Below are 18,637 nucleotides of genomic sequence, written 5' to 3'. Positions count from 1 at the left end.
ATGTTATTCGTTATTCCGAAATTTGAATTTGATTGGCTAATATCATTCGTCAAATTTTCATCAGTTATCAAACACACTAAAGAAAAAGAAATTCATCCAGATGGATATATGGATATACAAATATGTTTCTTACTTACCAAGCTTTTTATCAAGATGATTTCAGGAACCGATTTCCTGGATTTCTTTTCACACTTGACTTAATCCCAATAATGGCGTTGCTGGCATCGGCTATCACAGAGTTTTCACGTGAACGAGAAATTACCTCGAACTGTCATTGTAGCGATTGATGCATAGGAATGCAGTTACAGGCACGGCACGAAACAAAATGAAAGATCACTTTTGACGAAAGTTTTATAAAAAAAAAAAAAAGAGAATTCAGTTGCTTCACATATTCACTGAGAGTCTGGTCAATGCAGTTACGCGATCTGCCACAGGTACAAACGATTGTCAAAAATTGGACTCCTATGAAGAAACTTTCACATTCTGCGATATACCATTATCGCAAACGAGTTCGTAACTTGTTTTAGCAAAAATTATTATTCACCACGACCGCTATTTTCAATTCCGATACGTTCCGTTCTTCGTTTCGTACGTACGAAGTTTGCGCGGCCATCGTTCACTGCAGTCTAGCGACACCTGACACCAAGCATTATCGATATATCGATATTTTTCCCCAAAATGTACTACGACACTAGCTTCTCATCGATCGATTCAAAATAGTTGCGTTTCATTTTTGCGAGTGTTGCAATTCACCGTCGACTTAGTTCAAGCAATCGAATTTCATTCCATATGCAAATTAGTCGACGTAATTGCTCGAAAGATATCTACTTAGATAAAGATATCATTTTTCATTGTGAATTTGTTTTGATGGTATTGTAGCGTTTTGTTGATGACACTGGCTGTCAAAGTCACGTTCAGATACGTTCGTAAAATCACCTGACGACACACTATTGCTTGTGTCTGTATTTACTGCGGTTATTTATCGAATATAGTTTCGATTATTAGGTATGTACTCTCACGTTCGATAAACTTTTGTTCGAACGTAATTCGAAAATGTTCGACAACCAAACGACGTTTCAACCGAGATGCTTTACAGCGCTCAATTGAACAAATCATGATAACTAGTACCCCAAATCACTGTCGTTGGATATATTTCTGTTGAATTTCGTTCCTGGATGGTAGAATTTGAAACGTGTGACGTAAATCATGGCAAGGTATCGATAATCATATGCGACGGTGTATCCCAAAATGCATTGGCGTTTCCTTGCCGCAAGCACACCACGAATTACTGGAGCAACGTAATTGGTTCGACTTTATCTATTTCAAATCATACTTCACTCGAATGTCTGATCGTCTACTCGGCTAATTACATTGATAGCACGAGTATCTGTTACAGTGCATCCTTTCAACTTCGATAACGGTGATTAAGATGATCCGAGCGGTGAGAACGATCTATTTGTCTGGTTCGTTCGAGAATTTTCCTGCGACTGTGTGCGTTGCCACGAAATGGGATGTTAATGAAACAGTTGGTTTGTTGATCACTAAATCACGGCGCGAAAGGCAAGCGAACTGCGCGAACGCACGAAACGAGTGGACGGAGCCGCTGTTGGCCGACTGCCGACGGTCGAACACGCTCGGATCCCGACGATCAGCTGATCGGCACGCGCGCTACTATGGTAACGAACGTCAGCGGGCTCCGGCAGGGTTGCACGCGCACACACGACTTTTGGAGGGCGCCCCGTACGCCAGTCGCGCGGGTCTGATAATGTATAGTACGTGCGTCGTTGAAGTTGGTGCGTGCGTGCGCACACACGTGGTATTTAAAGATGTGCGCGCGAATGCGATGTCCGTCGATTACAGACGATCACGATGAGAATCGACGAACCGAGACGATAAGAAAACGAAACGAAAAAAGAATCTACCTCTCGCCTTTCCCGTTTCTTTATTTCCTTTCCTGTTGTCTTTCGCTCGTTCGTTTTTATTTTTCTATCTCGAGATCGAAGCGCGGCACGCAACGTCACAATTGAACCTGATACCGACTCTATGCAGTCGCGGTAGATGGTTTGAAATACTTTGTGGCTCGTCACAAGAAATCGACGACGGTGACTGAGACGGTGTATGACAGAAAGGAAAATCACGAGGTTATCGTGGCGCGAGCGGCAACGTACGCCATCCGCTCCTGTCGGCAGTCGGGCGTGCACTGCCTTCCTGAGTCACCGGTTGGTTCTCGATCCTCGACTCTGTTCGCTCGAACCGCTTGCCTGCTCGCGCGGCCTCCATCCCCGTATCGCACCACACTCCGACGCCCGATGTACGATAATGGCGCACGATTTACCAGTTTCTTTTCCTCATCGGCTATTATTAATATTGTAGTCTTGATTGTAAGTTTCTATATTACTTTTGATATCACTGATATCATAATCAGCTTATTATAATATGACAAATAATTAATGGACATGTTCAATAAATTTTTTGATACACAGTCGTAAAAATTTTCTTTCATTTTAAAAAAAGAATGTAAATATATATTTCTTTTTTATGCATATTGAACTTTGTGTTTATTTTATTTAGATTTATATTTTTAAAAAGCTATAAAAATAATTAAAAGCTATAAAAGTAGTTAATATGATATTTATAGTGAAAAAAGTAAAATAACTAGTACTTTTAGACAAAAGTAAAAGTCAAACAATCAACAATTTCAATAGTGTTCTTATGCTATAATAACATTACAATGTATCTATAGCGCGAATGTTTAATAACGTGGTCATAAATTTCATTTTGATCAAATTAATAAATAAAACAAAATTTACAAAATAAAACCAAGTTTTTAATTTCTTTCCTAAAATATAATATTTAAATATAACGATTTCAATTGTTTTTTCAAATTAAAATATTTAATAATATATACTACAGACATGGCATATAAAATCTTAAATGATATAATATATTAACGTTTCTAATAATTTATATTCTTTTGTATGTACAATTTTAGTTTATTTATTAATGTGTTTACACATAAACAATTGATGTTTAAAAATTGATTCAAGAATTGATTCACTATTGTACTATAAAATGCTTATGTAAAGATTATATAAATTATGATAATTATAAAATAAATAAATATATAAAACTGTCAATAACAGTAATAATAATAAACAATAATAATAATAAACTATAAGTAAAAGGATATTGCGAAATATGAAACCAAATATTTTTTCATTTACAGATTAGAAAATTTAACATATTTAAAAAAAATATATTTTATTTTAATCAAAATAATACAGCTTCGTGGCGACATCTATTGTCCTTATAACGAAACAAGTCATTTGTGAACAACCGTTTGGAGCATGCACGATAATAAGGCAAGATTATTTTCAATTATAAATAAAAAAAAATATAATATTTCTATTATAATTATTAACGTGATAAAGGACAAAATGACCAAAGGAAACTTATAAATGATATTGCTATCCATAAAGTTATTAGTATAACTATTAGTACAATTAAGTAATGCGCTACACGTAGCCTGTAACATAAAAAATTGTATGTTATAATGTATAGTAATAAAAAGTTTCATCTTGATAAATTTTAGTAAGAAAGCTTACTTTCTAATTCTCTTTTGACTTGCTTGTAGTGTGTCCATAGGATCTTTTAATATATATAAACGAAGACCTCTTACATATTGATAGAAATATTCATCCCAGTCCAAATTTTGTACATTAACACAAAAAATTTCTTTATCAACAGAATTCATTTTGTTCCAAAGTTTTATAACGTTGTCATTTTTAAAATTCCACTCGCCTGTTGAAAAGTAATGTATCACACCAGTAAATTTATGTACCTTGTTGTATATACCTACTAATCTAAAAACATATTAACGAGATATTATTATTAATTTATGTAATTATCAATATAACTTCGATATGAGATACATACGTAGGTTTCCGACCAGCAAGATAAACTAATGTATCAACAATAACTGCTGGTATTTTATGAAGCAAAAAAACACAGACATTATGAACAAATAAATATCTATTGAGTATCAGCATATAATACCAAACACAGTTTATACTAGGTATTTCCAATCCATACTTTACATTCTTTTCCACAAATTTACCCCAAGTAATTGGATTTTGACAAGAAGATACCGAATTATAAATAGGTATTTTTTCTTCATTAGTTAGATTAGAAACTTGGTCTGGTTTTATTGCAGCTTTTCTATGAAAGAAAATAATTACTATATTAGTATAAAATTTATATTCTATGTCTTTTAGATATACTTTTTCATCAATTCAAATATTTCCCAGTTTTATTCAGATTTCTGATAATTGTCTTTTTTTGTTCTTTTCTTTTTATTTTTGACATTACTCAATTCTAATGTTTAATGTTCTAATTAAACTATAATTCAATTTAACTATAAAATTAACAAAAAACTATAAAGTTTACCTCTTGGCAACATCCCAAGCAGAAGAAACAATGTTGGAAATGACATAATCTGCTGGTATGACATCTGCTACATTTTCTTTTTTACAATGGAATGAACGTAGTAAACCTGTACCACAACCCAGAACTACACCTGTAGCTCCATTCATATTATTTATCCATGCAGAAATTGGTTCTTTGAAAGTTGCTATAACAATGCTAGGTCGTACAATGCAAACTGGAAGATCACTACTGTATTTTAATACTACATTCTCTCCTAGTGCCTTAGTAAATATATATGTATTTGGCCATTTACTACACAATCTATATTATAAAAAATATTTGCAATTTATTATAATCATTCTCATTCAAAGAATAAAAATTTATAGTTTTTATCAAGATAACACTTACACAGATTCTATTTGATCCAATTTTTCATCATCCAAGATATCTAATAATGCCAGAACTTTATCTGCATCGATATCTGTATAGTGTATTTCATCGATATTTTTATCTATACAATGTGAAAACGCAGTTGATACGTATACAAAAGCCTACAAATGTAATGATTTATTATTATTAATAATAATTCATGTGCTTCATAAGTCAGTGAAACATATTTTGTATAGAATATTAGATATACCTTCAAATTTGGTAATTTTTTTGCGAATGATAACAAGAACTTTGTGCTTTTAACATTAATTTTGACTGCAGTTCGAAGTTTTTCATTAAATCGTACAATTGCAGCTACGTGAAAAATAATGTTTACATCCATTAAAGCATTTTTATTTTCTGGCGACAATCCGTAATCTTCTTCCATTGCATCACCTTCTAACATTACTATTTTTTGTAGAAAATTCGGTTGCTCATGTCTTAACTTATCATATATCTAATAAATAAAAATATTGTACAATTTATATTATTCGTTTATTATATTTATTAAAATATTTATTTTATACTTATATTTATTATAATATTTATTTTACTCACAACTTCTCCAAAAGCTTCTTTATATCGATCTAAAGCAGTTTTTCCTTTTTTTGGTCTTACTATCATATATAATTTTGTAATACCTGGACAACATCTATAAACATTTTATATAATGAAGTACAATAACTACCCAAAAAAGTATGGAAGAATTATATTAACACATAGGTATATTCCAAGTCAATGAATCAAATAATGTTTGTTATATAAGATATCGTATTAATCGTAATAAAAATATCAAAAAAGTTTCTATTACTGATATTAAATATATCTATAATGAAATTAAAATTTAAATCGTAAAGTTGTTGAGTAGTTGTATAATTTTTCGAAAATTGCATAGTCACTATACTCAGATGTAACGTATTAACGTAAGTTTATAAATAGATGTATTTTTAAACCAATGGTTCAATGGACGAATTGAGATATATTAGAAATGACATATTTAATAAAAATTATAATTAAAAAAATATCAAAACTTAAACTAACGAAATTTTCAAGGCAAAGTGATATTATTTTTTATGTCCGTAAATAGATTATAAATCATATAATGATTTACAGAACAAAATTACAGGAAATAAATGATTATATGTTGTTCAACTAAATAGTCATTATTAATCTATTGCGTGTGTTTAATGTCTCAAAAATTGTTTCAATATAGTGTAGTATTAGTAAAATACCTGAGCAACTTTTCGATGACTAGGCTCCCTAGAAAACCTGTACCTCCTGTTATCAAAATGTTAGTATGAGCAAAAAATTCAGCTATTTCACTTTTTTCATTTGAAATCGTTGCTTCAGCAAAATTCACTAGGTCGTCTATATATAAATTACTTCTAACTGCAGACATGTTGACAGTCTACCTGTTAAATCTCACATAATATATATAATTCAATATGATAATTGTTTTGAAAAATTTTTAAAAATATATCAATGATATATTTGATAAGTCAAGGCAATAAGATGAAATGTATCTAGAAAATAAATATTACTTTTTAATAATATGAATTGCTTACTCAAATGTTAATTCATTATTTGAACTAAAAGAAGTGTTTAACATATTTCTTCCCTGAATTCTGTATAGTTTGTTTACTCCATTTTAATACTAGTAATTAATAGAATATATGATATGGATGACATAATTATGAAAGCGAACTTAAAAAAAATATGATAAAAAGAAATTCGTCGATTTAAAAAAGTTAAATTTGGGAAGAAAGAAGATAAGAGTACGACAGTAATATTGATTCTTTTTTTTTCTTTACCAAATATGAAGTAGCAATTTAACTAACACCTTCGACGTGAATTCGACGACGTATGAATTTAAACTGTAAGATATTCCGACCCCGTTCGAATAACTTTGGACAGATACACATTTCTTTGAATATATAACTACGCCACACATAGAAGTGAATTTTTTTTTATGCAAATTAAAAAAGTCATTTACCAAATGACCAGGTTAAAAAAAGATTAAGAGTCATGCTTAAATAATTATGGAAATGATATCACGTAAATGCATCGCGAAACAATCCCTGTAAATGTTTATTTCATGTTTTGGAATACTTTCTGAATAAATGAATTGAGGACGAATATATTTCCATGTAATTAACTAAAAAATGATAATGTCATTGTAAAAACAGGTGTGATGACATGTCATTATAAGAACTACTGAGGATTTTATTTTAAGATAAATGTAAAAATTAATGAAAATTATGGAGTTGAACATGAAATTTAGTTCAATAATTTATTTTAAATATCTATTCCTATTCAGTTTCTGAATATAAATACATAAACAATTTTCAAAAGAAGATTAATTTTATAGTTAGATGAACAATATGCCTATTGTTTAAAACAATGAATCGTTTGTTCTATCTGATTTTAATTTGTTCCTTTCATTTATTTTCTTTTTTACAAATTCATTCATTTTCCTTAATTCACATATAATTTCAATTGTAAGTATACTAGCATTGTTCTGTAAATGCCGGACGTACCTTTGAACCTTTTAATGCGTAAATTGCTAGAAATTAATGAATATTCAAAAAAAAAATTCTGCATTCAATTTATTAACATAAATTTATTAGAAATATACATAAATGATAAAATTTGCAAAATAGTTACTTTAGTTAATGATCATGAATCTAATAAAAATTATCTTTTCATTAAAGATACTGATCTTGATGTTTGCATGAGAATAGAAATTAAATCTTTAAATACAGTATAAATGATATTTATTTTGTTAATTTATTTGTACTAATACACGTTTCATAAAGAGAATGCAATATATACAATACAATATATTACTGAATGTCATATATGTATTATCAACAAATAAAATATACATACACGACGAATTATATATAAATTACAGAAAATATAATATTTATCATGATATACCATTATATGTAAAAGCATTGCTTGCAGACTATGCGAAAGGATTATGTAACAAGATGGCAACAAATCAAGCAATATTAATTACTGTTTTATTTGTGTAATATTCTGTTGTTCGTTGTCCTCGGTACTATTATGATTTTAGTAGTTTTATGATTTCTATTTGTAACAGTGACAATGAAAAAATACTGCAAAATATATGTAGCAATAGAAAGAATAAATAAAAACAAATATATACAATCAAATTCTTTTCCATCATTTTGTAGTGACAATATTTTTTAACGCACAGCGTTATTCATAATTTGTACACCTGATTTTCGATAAATATACAACTTCGAAAGTATTGTATATGTTCAATTTCTATGTTTCCTGTTCTAATTTCATAAATTTATGGAATGTATACATTAAACAACAAATATCAATAACATATAATTTCCGAAAAAAGAAAAAATACATTTAATCATCTAATAGAGCACTCAATGGATCTTCGCCAATCTTTTCAGCTGTCTTTTTTAGATCCCTTGTCACCGCTTTTTTAACGCTCGAGCGTATTTCTGCTGTTTTTATATGCGATTCACTTGTGTATTTCTTACCGAAAATATTATCGTCGTCGTCGTCGTCGTCATCAGAAGGAAACAGGGATTTCGATGTGACAGTGATTTTCTTTGGGGCCGATATCTTGGTAAAAATATCATCTTCTCCGCTCGATTGATCGGCAAAAATATCCGTAATGTGCGAGGTTCTCACGGTCTCCGTAATGCTTGTAAATATGTTATTTTTATTCGATGGTTCTTGAATACTTTCAGAATCTGACTTCTGTATTTGTTCAAATGGCTCAGAAAATAGATTTGTATCGTTATCATAATCACCAAATAAGCTTATTTTCTTCGCAGATTGCTCCGCAGAATGTTTCTTTCCAGGTTCGCTTTCCATTGTAGATTTTTTTGCAACAGATCCAAATAAGCTATCATCTTCATCTTCTTCGTCAAACAAACTAATCTTGGTATCCTTCAAAGGTTTTTTTACAGATTTAGTTAAAGTCACCGAAAATAGATCACTTTCCACATCATCAGTAAACAAGTCTAGGATTGGCCTTTTCGTAGTTTTTTCTTCAGCTAATTTCTTGTTACCACTAGAGAACAAACTATCGTCTTCGGAAAAAAGCAAGTTCTTTCCTTTTTCTGGAGACGGTGTTTTCGTAACAAAAGCGAATAACTGACTTGGATCTTTCAACGGATCATGACTATCATCTCGTAATGGATCGATCATTTCTTCTGATTTGTCCTCGAATTTCGTATTATCTTCTGGTTTGGATTCCTTCTTAATGGCACGTGAAGTTATAACATTTTCATTAGAAGCGATGTTAGATTCAGATAGCGCGCTACTTTTTTCTATCTTTTGTGGAGTTTTTCCTGTTTCTGTCTCTACATCATCGACTTGTTTAATGTGCGTGTCTTTTAATACTTTAAAGGTAACAGGTGGCTTCTCAGAAATAACTTTTTCAACTGGAGAAAGAATAGGTGCTCTACCAAACAATGTATCTTCTTTTTGTGGATCCTCTGGTAAATCTGGCGGTACGTCAAATAAATCTTCTTCGTCTGTAGACGGGGACAGTAAAGTATTTTTGTTCGCACTCATTGAACTTTCCTTGCTTATGCTACCTAATTCAGATTTATCGTCCGCAACCAAGAATATGTTAGTGTCAGACGTTCGATAAAGATTATCGTTTGTTGACGAAATCAAGTGATCAGAAATCACGGTGGTATGCGGGGCACTAACGTTCGCAGTCGTGGAGATTTCTTTACTAAAAATACTTGATGATTGATTAACTTGATTCTCATCTTGTGAATTATTCTTAACAGCATCTACAGTATCAAAATCGATTCCGCTTTGCCTAATGGCAGATTTTCGTGCTTGCCTACTTTGTGGTCGACGTCTTGCTTGTATTCTAACTCGGGTCTGAAAAATGATAAAAAAAATAGAAATAAAGAAATAAATGATCAGCAGAATTATTTTTCAAGCTTTCAATATAGTTTACCTTTGAAGCGGTAATAGACAATGTTTCTACTTGAGCTGGCTCGTCGAAACTAATGGCATTTTCTACATTACTTTCATCCGAAATTGTCGACGGCTGCGATTGTTTCTGTGTAGTACTGTCTTCTGAAAAATAATATTTGACTTTGAGATATACCATATTAAAAGAGTAAATTATACCACATTAAAAAATCAATGAGTATATATTACCTGATACACTTAATGGCGAATTATGACCTTGTATGCTAACGCATCCACCGTCATCGCTATCTCTATCCGCTGCACTATCTTCTTCATCCATTTTTTCTTTGCTTCTTCGCCATACCGGTGGTGTATCCATAGGCGAGATCATCTTCAAGTCACTCATTCTTCCCATTAAATTTTTTATCTTTCCAGAAACTACTCGTTTCGCTCCTTGATTATTTTTTTCGGGTGAAGACAAAGCAGCAGTTGTATGTATGTCTAACGACTTTGGAGGGCTCTTCTTTAATCCGTTTTCGGTATTTGGCATAGAGTCGCGTTCATCAGAGCTACTAATTTGTGTATCATTATTTTTTTCTATCTTAGGCGTGGTAATAAGGACATTCGATCCTTCAGATTTGATAACGATATCAGAATCATTTAATGTTTCAACATTTTTAATAGAACGTTCTTTAGTCTCTTCCATCGTATCCAAATTTGCATCTTCTTTTATTTTTTCCGTTGATGTATTTTTAGTACTGAACAAATCATCATAATCATCATCTTCGAAAATTAATCCGTGTGACCCAATGGTAGTAGAAAACAATCCGTTATTTGAAAGAGCATCGCTACTCTTACTTTCGCTCTTCCCAACGGAAACTTTCTGAGTCACATCTATTCCGGATGCAACCGTTTCTAACAACTGTTTATCATCTTTTTGTTTCTTATCAATTGGCTTCTTTACGGAAAACAAATCATTTTCATCATCGTCGTTAAAAATGTTAGGCTCATTCTTGGTTTCGCTTTTGACAGGTTTTATAGTAAATAAATCATTATTTTCAATATCATCGTCATCAAACAATTTAATCTCCTTCGACGTAGTAATGTTTTCATTCTTTTCTAAACCATTGTTTTTCGGTATCGTATTTCGGATGCTGTTTGCGAATAGATCATCATCAGGTATATCCAAAAATTTTCTATTAGAGGTACTGTTTTCCTGTTTTGCAATCGGTTTCGGTATTATGCCAAAAATATCGACGTCTGGTGAATCCTTATTATCGAATATATCAATTTCCTCATCAAAGAGGCCTTTCCGTTGCGTAGATTTGATTTTATCGGAGTACTGAGAAGTTAATAAATCGCTACTTCTTTGCGATCTAGAACCTGAACTGGTTGTCGAGAATAATTCGTCACCAGAATCAGAATCGTCAAATAATGACGCAATCTTCGATTTTGCTGGCTTTGAATCCGCTTTTGGTAATGGAGGTGGACCAAACAGGTCTTCGTTTTCGAATACATCATCCTGTTGTATAGAAGAAATATCTTCGATCGATTCTTCCTGCGGCTGATTATTTGTCGAATTCGAAATCGAAGTAACATTCACTGCATTCTGTGTACGTGCAGTGAAAAGGCTGTCATTGCTGATTCGTTCTCGGTAGATTTCTTCCGATTTTAAAAGTGTTGACGTCATCTGAGGCTGGAAGTCAACGCTAGAACAAAATAACCATAAGAATTGAAACAAGGATAAATAACAATCTCATTCTCTTTATTAAAAGATACGATTTTCTTTCTTAAAAATACGTTTTAAAATTATAAAATAAAAGGAAAGTGAAACATGAAACTTAAAACGCAATGCATGTTAATAAAACATATAGAGTTAGACATGATAAAATCAATAAGACAACGCTCGCTGTTCAAATAAAGATTGAGAAAAATGTGAAATGCAATATCTAAAATGAATTTATCATAAAGAAATATTAATATTCCATGAAACTAATATTTTCTTCAATGAAACAATGTTTTAAAACAAATTCAATTATTCAATATCATGTTTGCGAGATACAAAAATATGTATAACAAGATGATACATAATATGGCAATTATCAATAACTCGCGACAAAATAAATATATAATTGCATGTAATAAATTGTCAAAGGACTGAAGCGATAATATGATATACTAAGTGATTCAATTTTTATTGACAAAAATTAAATTATATCACGAAAAATTTTGTTATGACACGCTAAAAAGAATTATAAATTTAATAACTTGACTTTCAAAAAAGACGTATCTATTCATGGAAAAGTGTTACAGAGATTACAAACAATATATGCGCTATTCGAACGGTCATATAACAGGACTTGCGTAAGTGATCTGATCTTAAATCAATATGTATGTACATAGTATTACCCACTGTTCTACATATTATACTATTATTCAAGAAAAATTATTGACTGATAATATAATTTATATATATTCTAGCAGCAACGTGATATAAAATCTATAGAATCTATACAGAATCTATTTGCGCAAACTAAAAAATTATCATCAAGATTTAAATAATGTATATTATTAAGAAATAATGTAGTACTTACTAGATTTTATAATTAGAAATAAATAAACAATTTGAGAACTGTTGATTCGAACATATGTCTACGAAATACTAGCTTGGAACAAGATACAGTAAAGTAAACTGAAGGCGCTCGCCTTGAGTTCGCGCATATAGTCAATACAATCACCGTAATGCAATGAAGAATGACTAATGTTTGGATCATCAATTTAATATTTTATATGCGTAGTTCGTATATTTTTTATGCGTGTAGAAACAAAAAAACGATATAACTTTCTATCAATATATTATCAAAAATGACCCAGCAATCGTAAATCCAATAATTTTATTTATAGCAGAATATATCATAACCCATAATTTAGATTATCTGATTCCTTATTTAATCTAATTTAACTAATTACAGTTTATAGCAATAGTTATAGCAATAGTAAAAAAATTGAAACTTACCCTATGCTTGAACCACCTGTATTATTGATACTTGGTGGATGAATCGATATTCCGCTGCTGTAGCTACTTTCGGCGACGATGACCGAATTTTCTGTATTATTTCTTGCTATCACAATAGAGTCTCGTTCATTAATATTATTGTTCAAAATAGTATTTCGCGAACGATCAAGTATTGATTCATTGCTAATTTCATAATTCGCTGATGTATTACTTCCGGATGATCCAGATGATTGAGTACGCGATATCCTACGAGATAATTTACTTTCAATCTCTGAAGTTAAGATACTTCCAAATATTGGTACTCCCTCTACTGGTTTCTAAAATATTATACAAGATATTATATTAATTTTACAATTCCGTCATAAAATTATTTATGTTTCACATTTATGTTTTAAGTTTATTTTACGCGATCCTACTTTTTTATTTAGCTGTGGATTTTTAGATGACCCAAAGAGGTCACTAACATCTTCGTCATCATTAAATAAATTAGTAGTATTTACGTCAGCTTCTGGGGTACTTGTGGCCATATTATTAGTTGCTGTTACAGTCTCTAAATATTTCTTTTGTATATTTTTTGAATTTGATGACTGATTATTATTACTAGAATATTTATTTTTCGTGATTGTATTCTTCGGCGAAAAAATATCATCGGAATCAACATCCGCAAAAAGATCATCGATTGCAGATTTTGGTTTCGTCGCTACAAATACAGATTCTCTTATGAAATATCTTAAAAAGACATAAGTTTGTAAAAATTAAGCTACAAAAAACTTACAAACAGTACTAATTGGAGGCGGTACATCAATGCTAGCAGGTATGATATTATTCTTATACGATTTGATTTGTTTTTCTTTCGATAAATCTCCAGTGAATTGATCATTTAAATATCCTTTATTTCTGCCCAATGTAGTTTTACATTTATCGCTCAAAATGTTTTCATCTTCCTCTGGTGTAAATAGATCATCTAAAAAATGTAATAAAAATGTAATAAAAATCAAATATGCATAAAAAAATAATAAAATAAATTTAAAATAAAATAAAGTAAGAAGAAAAAATAGATTTAAATTATACCAATTATACCTTTAAATCGATTTATTGATGACTCATTTTTTTCATCTACAACAGGTTTTTGGGCCTGTCGAACTGTACCTAATCGCTTAGCTAACTCTTCTGCAAAATTTGGTGTTATGCTGTTTGGTAATGGTACCTAAAACAAAATATAAAAATCTTATAATACTATTACATATACAACAAAAAATAACGTTGAAGAATATATGTATTAAAAGAAAAGGAAAAAGAATGTAAAAACCTTTGATACAGTATCAGTAGGAGTAATTGATTCAGGAACAGAATCTATATCATTTTGACTAAGTGTATCCATTTTGTCATTGCCTATATATGCCATATCATTTCTTTTACTGTAATCAGATTCATTCAAAGAAGGTAACAATGCAACTTTTGGTGCAGCATTCATATTATAATCTTTAAACGCTGCTGTTGTATCATCTTCACTTTCCGATTCCTCTTCTTCATCTACTTGTTCAGATTCACTACTGCTTTCTAAACCAATTTTATTTGAATTTTTCCATTTTTCTGAGCCAATCACATAAGGCAAAGGTCGTTCTTGATATGGATTATTTGGCCCCAATACAACACTATAATTAAATTATTAATACCTTAATAAAAATAGTCCAGCAATAATAAAAATAATTTGACAATAACATTAACCTTAGTACTACTTTATTGTCCTCTTCTTCACTATCACTATCAACAAACTCCATTTCTTTGTATTTTTCATACATTATATTTAGGCCTTGCTTTACACTTTCACTTACACTAGCTATAAAATCTGCAGTTATAGAATCTTCATCCTTATTTTGCTAAAGGCAAATTTTAACATAATAATAATTGAGAAAAATAACAATATCTTACATTCTAAACTTCTCAATTACCTGAATTGATGTTTCTACTTGTTCCCCAATTTCTATATTATCTTCCTGCACACGGCTCTCAATAAATTGAGTATTGGCTAGAGCCAAAGATGTATTGGTAATATTATCTATAAATATTGCTGTTTCATTTAGTTGAGTTGTCAGTGAATCTAAGGCTTCTTGAGTTTTATTTGCTCTTGATACTACATTCTATAAAATATTGTCAATAAATATAATATATATTTATATATGTGATTTTAATATATGCTACTTGGTAAGAAACATTGTATTAAATTTCAAACATACATCGGAAAATTGCTGAAGATGCTTAAGGAGTCCTGCATCTCCTGCTAAACTCCATTCTCTTCTCTTTCTTCGCATTTCCTCTGTGGTCCATGGATGATCCCATGATTTATCCATCTCATTTGATACATCCTAGTAAATAAAATGTTTGTTACATGTATTTCGAACTGTTTAATGTATTTTTACTAAATATTTAAGAAATGTGTTTAAAAAAGAAACAAGTTTGTACGTTAATCACACTGTACTAATTTTTTCCATATGAAAAAAATATTAATTTTTATTATTGTTTGTATTCGTTAACCTTGAAACTAATTCTAAATGTCAAAACTGGTAAACAGTTATACAACATACCATGCTACCTAGCACAATTTTGTACAATAGACTATTATTTTTCTTCGTAATTACATTTACATACGTCGCATTATTTTTTATCAAACTCAGTAAAAGAAAAAAACATCCAGTTAACAGTTGAGAATTATCGTGTCCGGCACTATCATATATCTACCGTATAACACATCTACTGTGTGTCAAATCTATGTATTTGTTTCAAGAGAAAACTTTCAGGAATGTGTGAAAGTTAAACCGAAGTCTATATTTTACAATTTTTTTTTTTTTTTTTGCTTATGTATCATTAAGTAGAAAGTATGTAAAACTCTACATAAATACTCGATAAAACAAAAGATTGAAATAATTAAAAACTTTATACGCAAACACACATTATTCTAAAATTATTCATATAAATATCTTTTTATATTATCGTGAAATAATATTCATGATAATTCATGTTATTTAAAAATCTGATACACCTTATAATAAAATATATTGATACATATTTCTCGTAATTGAGCAAGTAGAAAAGGGCCTTTCTATTACGATCTACAACACTGGTATGTACAATGTTGCCAAACCCAACAGTATTTTAGTCCGTATTCAACATTCCGCTGTTCGACCTATAGAGGAACAGCGCTTTGGATTGTTTGTCAATATCTTCGAGTTAGTTGGTTTTTATAATGTTTTATGTGTAAAGTAACTGTTTTACAATGACACAAAAACTCAGAAAAATATGTTGACTTCAAATGTGTCAGAATGTCTTGTGTACGTGTATAAAATATACTGGTAATACTGACAAGGAGAACATCGTATATGTGGAATAATGCTACTTTTATATGCAAGTGAAGAATTCCATCTGTTTCATTAAAAAAAGAATGCTTGAAATCTTTACATTATAAAAAGTATTTAAACTTTTCATAATTAAGATTTTATTAATAACACATTGCCCCATGGATGTTTAATATAAGTTTTGTAAGTAAAAAAGTAAAAATTTGTGATACAACAAAAAACGACGGATAACCCTTACTATACAAAAAGTTCCATAAATTGGTGCTTTCAATTGGTAGGTACATTGAATAAATAATATTTTATATTATTCTATATAAAAGTCTATTTTATTATGAATTTTTGTAATAAATCGATTTAATTTTTTAAACAATATGTATCATAATGTACACGCACGCGCGTGTATATGTTAAGTAATAATAAATACAATAAATATGTTTATTACACAATATACGGGTTAAACTACAGATACATTGTGAAATTTGTGTTAGGCACTAAAAGCAATTATTTACTATATTATATAAAATGTACATTTTATTTGTTTTAGATATATATTTTAAAACATGTACATCAGAATGTCACAACAAAGAGATATAGATGGCTTATATAGCAAAGATGAATACATCAGACAATTGTGTATCTTGTTTAGTTGATGCACAGAATATTGTCTTAGGCAATTGTCTATTTCTTTTATTACATATCTTTATCCTTGCTCTTTTAGAGCATTCTCATTGTCATAAAGTATCCAGTGTTTATAAAATCACTTTTAATGAGGCTGAAAGCACGCATAGGAAGGCTAACTCTCTTTTGAGAAGGTACAGTGTTCTACAACTGACTTTCATGAACAATGAACCATTCGGGAAGTGGAAAACGTCAGGCGAAGGTTCTGGAAGAAAACTATTGGGACTGCAGTGTTTGCACATATAGAAATACCGCAGAAGCATTTAAGTGCCTCATGTGTGACGTCCGCAAAGGAACTTCTACGCGGAAACCCCGTATTAATCCCCAACTTGTGGCACAACAGGTTACATTATTATAGTATTTTATTATAATGTTTTATATATATTATAAGTGCAGTGATGTATAATAAAGTTATAATATATTAAAAATATATAGTTATAATATATTAAAAATATATAGTCTCATTAACATTATTTATATATAGGTTGCACAGCAACAATATGTACCACTTTTAAAACCTGGAAAAAAGGAAGGTGGAAGTGGGGGTAGTACAACTAGTAGTGGTAAAGAAAAAGACCGTAAATTGGACAAACCAAGGCGTAAAAATAGGCATCCACCTCGTCTCAAAAATATAGATCGTAGTACTGCTCAGACCAATGAAGTGACAGTGAACAATGTTACTGTCGTTATTACAGAATATAAGCCCAAAGTGAAAAAAAGTTCAGATCAATCTGGTTTATCTAGCAGTGCTTCTTCTGAAAATGGAAGTCAACACGATTCTAATCAAGATTCTAGAAGTCTTGATATAGGAACAGATGCTTAGCTCAGTGCTATATTACATATGTGTATGAATTAATGTAATTAATATATAATATATGTCAATCTTTATGGACTATGGTCCATTCTATAGACAAAAACAACCATTTTGTCTATATGTTACAGGTTATGTAACATTCAATGAAGTCAAATGTTTTATGCTATCAGTGGAAACATTAAATTATGTCTTCAATATAATGTAAGAAATATGTTATATATTGTTGCTACATATTGACATCAAAACTATCTGTTTCATAACAGCAATCTTGACATTCAAAACAAAGTTAGTTAAATTTGTTTATTTCTTAGATTAATAATATTCAGAAAATTGATTTTTAATATTTATTTAAATCTTTTAGATAATTTTATCTGTGCAACTTTGGATATTACATAAGACATTATTTATACAATATTAATCATAACAAATGCATTATATATGTACCTTAATATGGCAAATGGAATTTGATATAATAATTGTTGACATAATAATGTCCACATGACTTTCATTGAATCTATGACACCACTGCCAGAGAGCATGTTGTAAGATTATTGATAATTAGAATATTTTAACGAACTCATTTATGTATGAGGTATTTGACTTGTTTATTTAATAATTACTGCAAGGACGAATTAAGAAACTGGCATTGGTACGTATATACCTTTATCCCATTCCAAATTATCTATAAATTTGATCTGTTCCAACTTTTACATTTTAATAACAGTTAATTTCATTATTGCAGAAATTTTTAATTTATATATATATATATATATATATATATATATATATATATACATAAAAGAATATGCAATTAAATTACATAATATAGAACATAATATAAATTGAAATAGGTATTGCATGATTTAATATATATTTTAAATAATATCTGAATTTATAATAAAGAATTTTGTTAATTTTGATTGCTCACAATTTTCATTATGTTCAATACAACAAATGTAACTTTTATGTACTTCTTTATTGTCCATACTTTAA

The 18,637-nt window shown here is 30.0% G+C and overlaps 4 protein-coding genes across 11 annotated transcripts in view; 1 reads left to right on the top strand and 3 right to left on the bottom strand.

Annotated features, from left to right (window-relative positions):
- LOC122532656 (Krueppel-like factor 6) overlaps positions 1-2,190 on the bottom strand; it is a 336,309-nt gene extending 334,119 nt beyond the window's left edge. Inside the window, exon 1 of the mRNA XM_043661634.1 lies at positions 138-2,190. The gene's annotated coding sequence lies outside the window, so the exon portion shown is untranslated. The remainder of the gene's footprint in view (positions 1-137) is intronic.
- Positions 2,191-3,241: 1,051 nt separating this feature from the next.
- LOC122532645 (fatty acyl-CoA reductase wat-like) lies at positions 3,242-6,804 on the bottom strand. Of its 3 annotated transcripts, none has more exons than XM_043661611.1 (9): positions 6,666-6,804; positions 6,087-6,275; positions 5,413-5,506; positions 5,066-5,311; positions 4,834-4,976; positions 4,447-4,746; positions 3,937-4,218; positions 3,606-3,863; positions 3,242-3,526 (listed from the first exon to the last, which is right to left on the bottom strand). In XM_043661611.1, the coding sequence occupies exons 2-9, from the start codon at positions 6,251-6,253 to the stop codon at positions 3,418-3,420; spliced, it is 1,599 nt and encodes a 532-aa protein (XP_043517546.1). In that variant the 5' UTR covers positions 6,254-6,275; positions 6,666-6,804; the 3' UTR covers positions 3,242-3,417. The 3 variants fall into 3 exon arrangements, with proteins under 3 accessions (XP_043517546.1, XP_043517549.1, XP_043517547.1); XM_043661614.1 differs by having other exon boundaries at positions 6,087-6,266; positions 6,666-6,765; XM_043661612.1 differs by lacking the exon at positions 6,666-6,804 and adding an exon at positions 6,420-6,592.
- An 891-nt stretch (positions 6,805-7,695) lies between these two features.
- Positions 7,696-15,685, bottom strand: LOC122532626 (WASH complex subunit 2). Of its 3 annotated transcripts, XM_043661544.1 has the most exons (13): positions 15,385-15,685; positions 15,037-15,165; positions 14,752-14,940; positions 14,528-14,679; positions 14,274-14,454; positions 14,109-14,243; positions 13,880-14,006; positions 13,575-13,763; positions 13,216-13,499; positions 12,800-13,116; positions 10,033-11,492; positions 9,827-9,948; positions 7,696-9,747 (listed from the first exon to the last, which is right to left on the bottom strand). In XM_043661544.1, the coding sequence occupies exons 1-13, from the start codon at positions 15,385-15,387 to the stop codon at positions 8,245-8,247; spliced, it is 4,791 nt and encodes a 1,596-aa protein (XP_043517479.1). In that variant the 5' UTR covers positions 15,388-15,685; the 3' UTR covers positions 7,696-8,244. The 3 variants fall into 3 exon arrangements, with proteins under 3 accessions (XP_043517479.1, XP_043517477.1, XP_043517478.1); XM_043661542.1 differs by having other exon boundaries at positions 14,109-14,454; positions 15,385-15,666; XM_043661543.1 differs by lacking the exon at positions 15,385-15,685 and adding an exon at positions 15,335-15,374 and having other exon boundaries at positions 14,109-14,454.
- A 257-nt stretch (positions 15,686-15,942) lies between these two features.
- On the top strand, positions 15,943-18,296 carry LOC122532628 (YY1-associated factor 2). 4 transcript variants are annotated; one of them, XM_043661550.1, is made up of 5 exons: positions 15,943-16,426; positions 16,697-17,173; positions 17,315-17,675; positions 17,773-17,929; positions 18,006-18,296. In XM_043661550.1, exons 2-3 carry the CDS (start codon positions 16,997-16,999, stop codon positions 17,651-17,653), a joined length of 516 nt encoding a protein of 171 aa, XP_043517485.1. In that variant the 5' UTR covers positions 15,943-16,426; positions 16,697-16,996; the 3' UTR covers positions 17,654-17,675; positions 17,773-17,929; positions 18,006-18,296. The 4 variants fall into 4 exon arrangements, with proteins under 4 accessions (XP_043517485.1, XP_043517484.1, XP_043517482.1 ...); XM_043661549.1 differs by having other exon boundaries at positions 17,315-17,687; XM_043661547.1 differs by having other exon boundaries at positions 17,315-17,929.
- Positions 18,297-18,637: the final 341 nt, after the last annotated feature.

Source organism: Frieseomelitta varia, unplaced genomic scaffold (genome assembly GCF_011392965.1).
Source record: "Frieseomelitta varia isolate USP_RPSP 00005682 unplaced genomic scaffold, Fvar_1.2 scaffold_462, whole genome shotgun sequence".
NCBI classification, from domain to species: Eukaryota; Metazoa; Arthropoda; class Insecta; order Hymenoptera; family Apidae; genus Frieseomelitta; species Frieseomelitta varia.
Note: the sequence above shows the minus strand (reverse complement) of the source record. Positions and strands in the feature narration are given on the sequence as shown.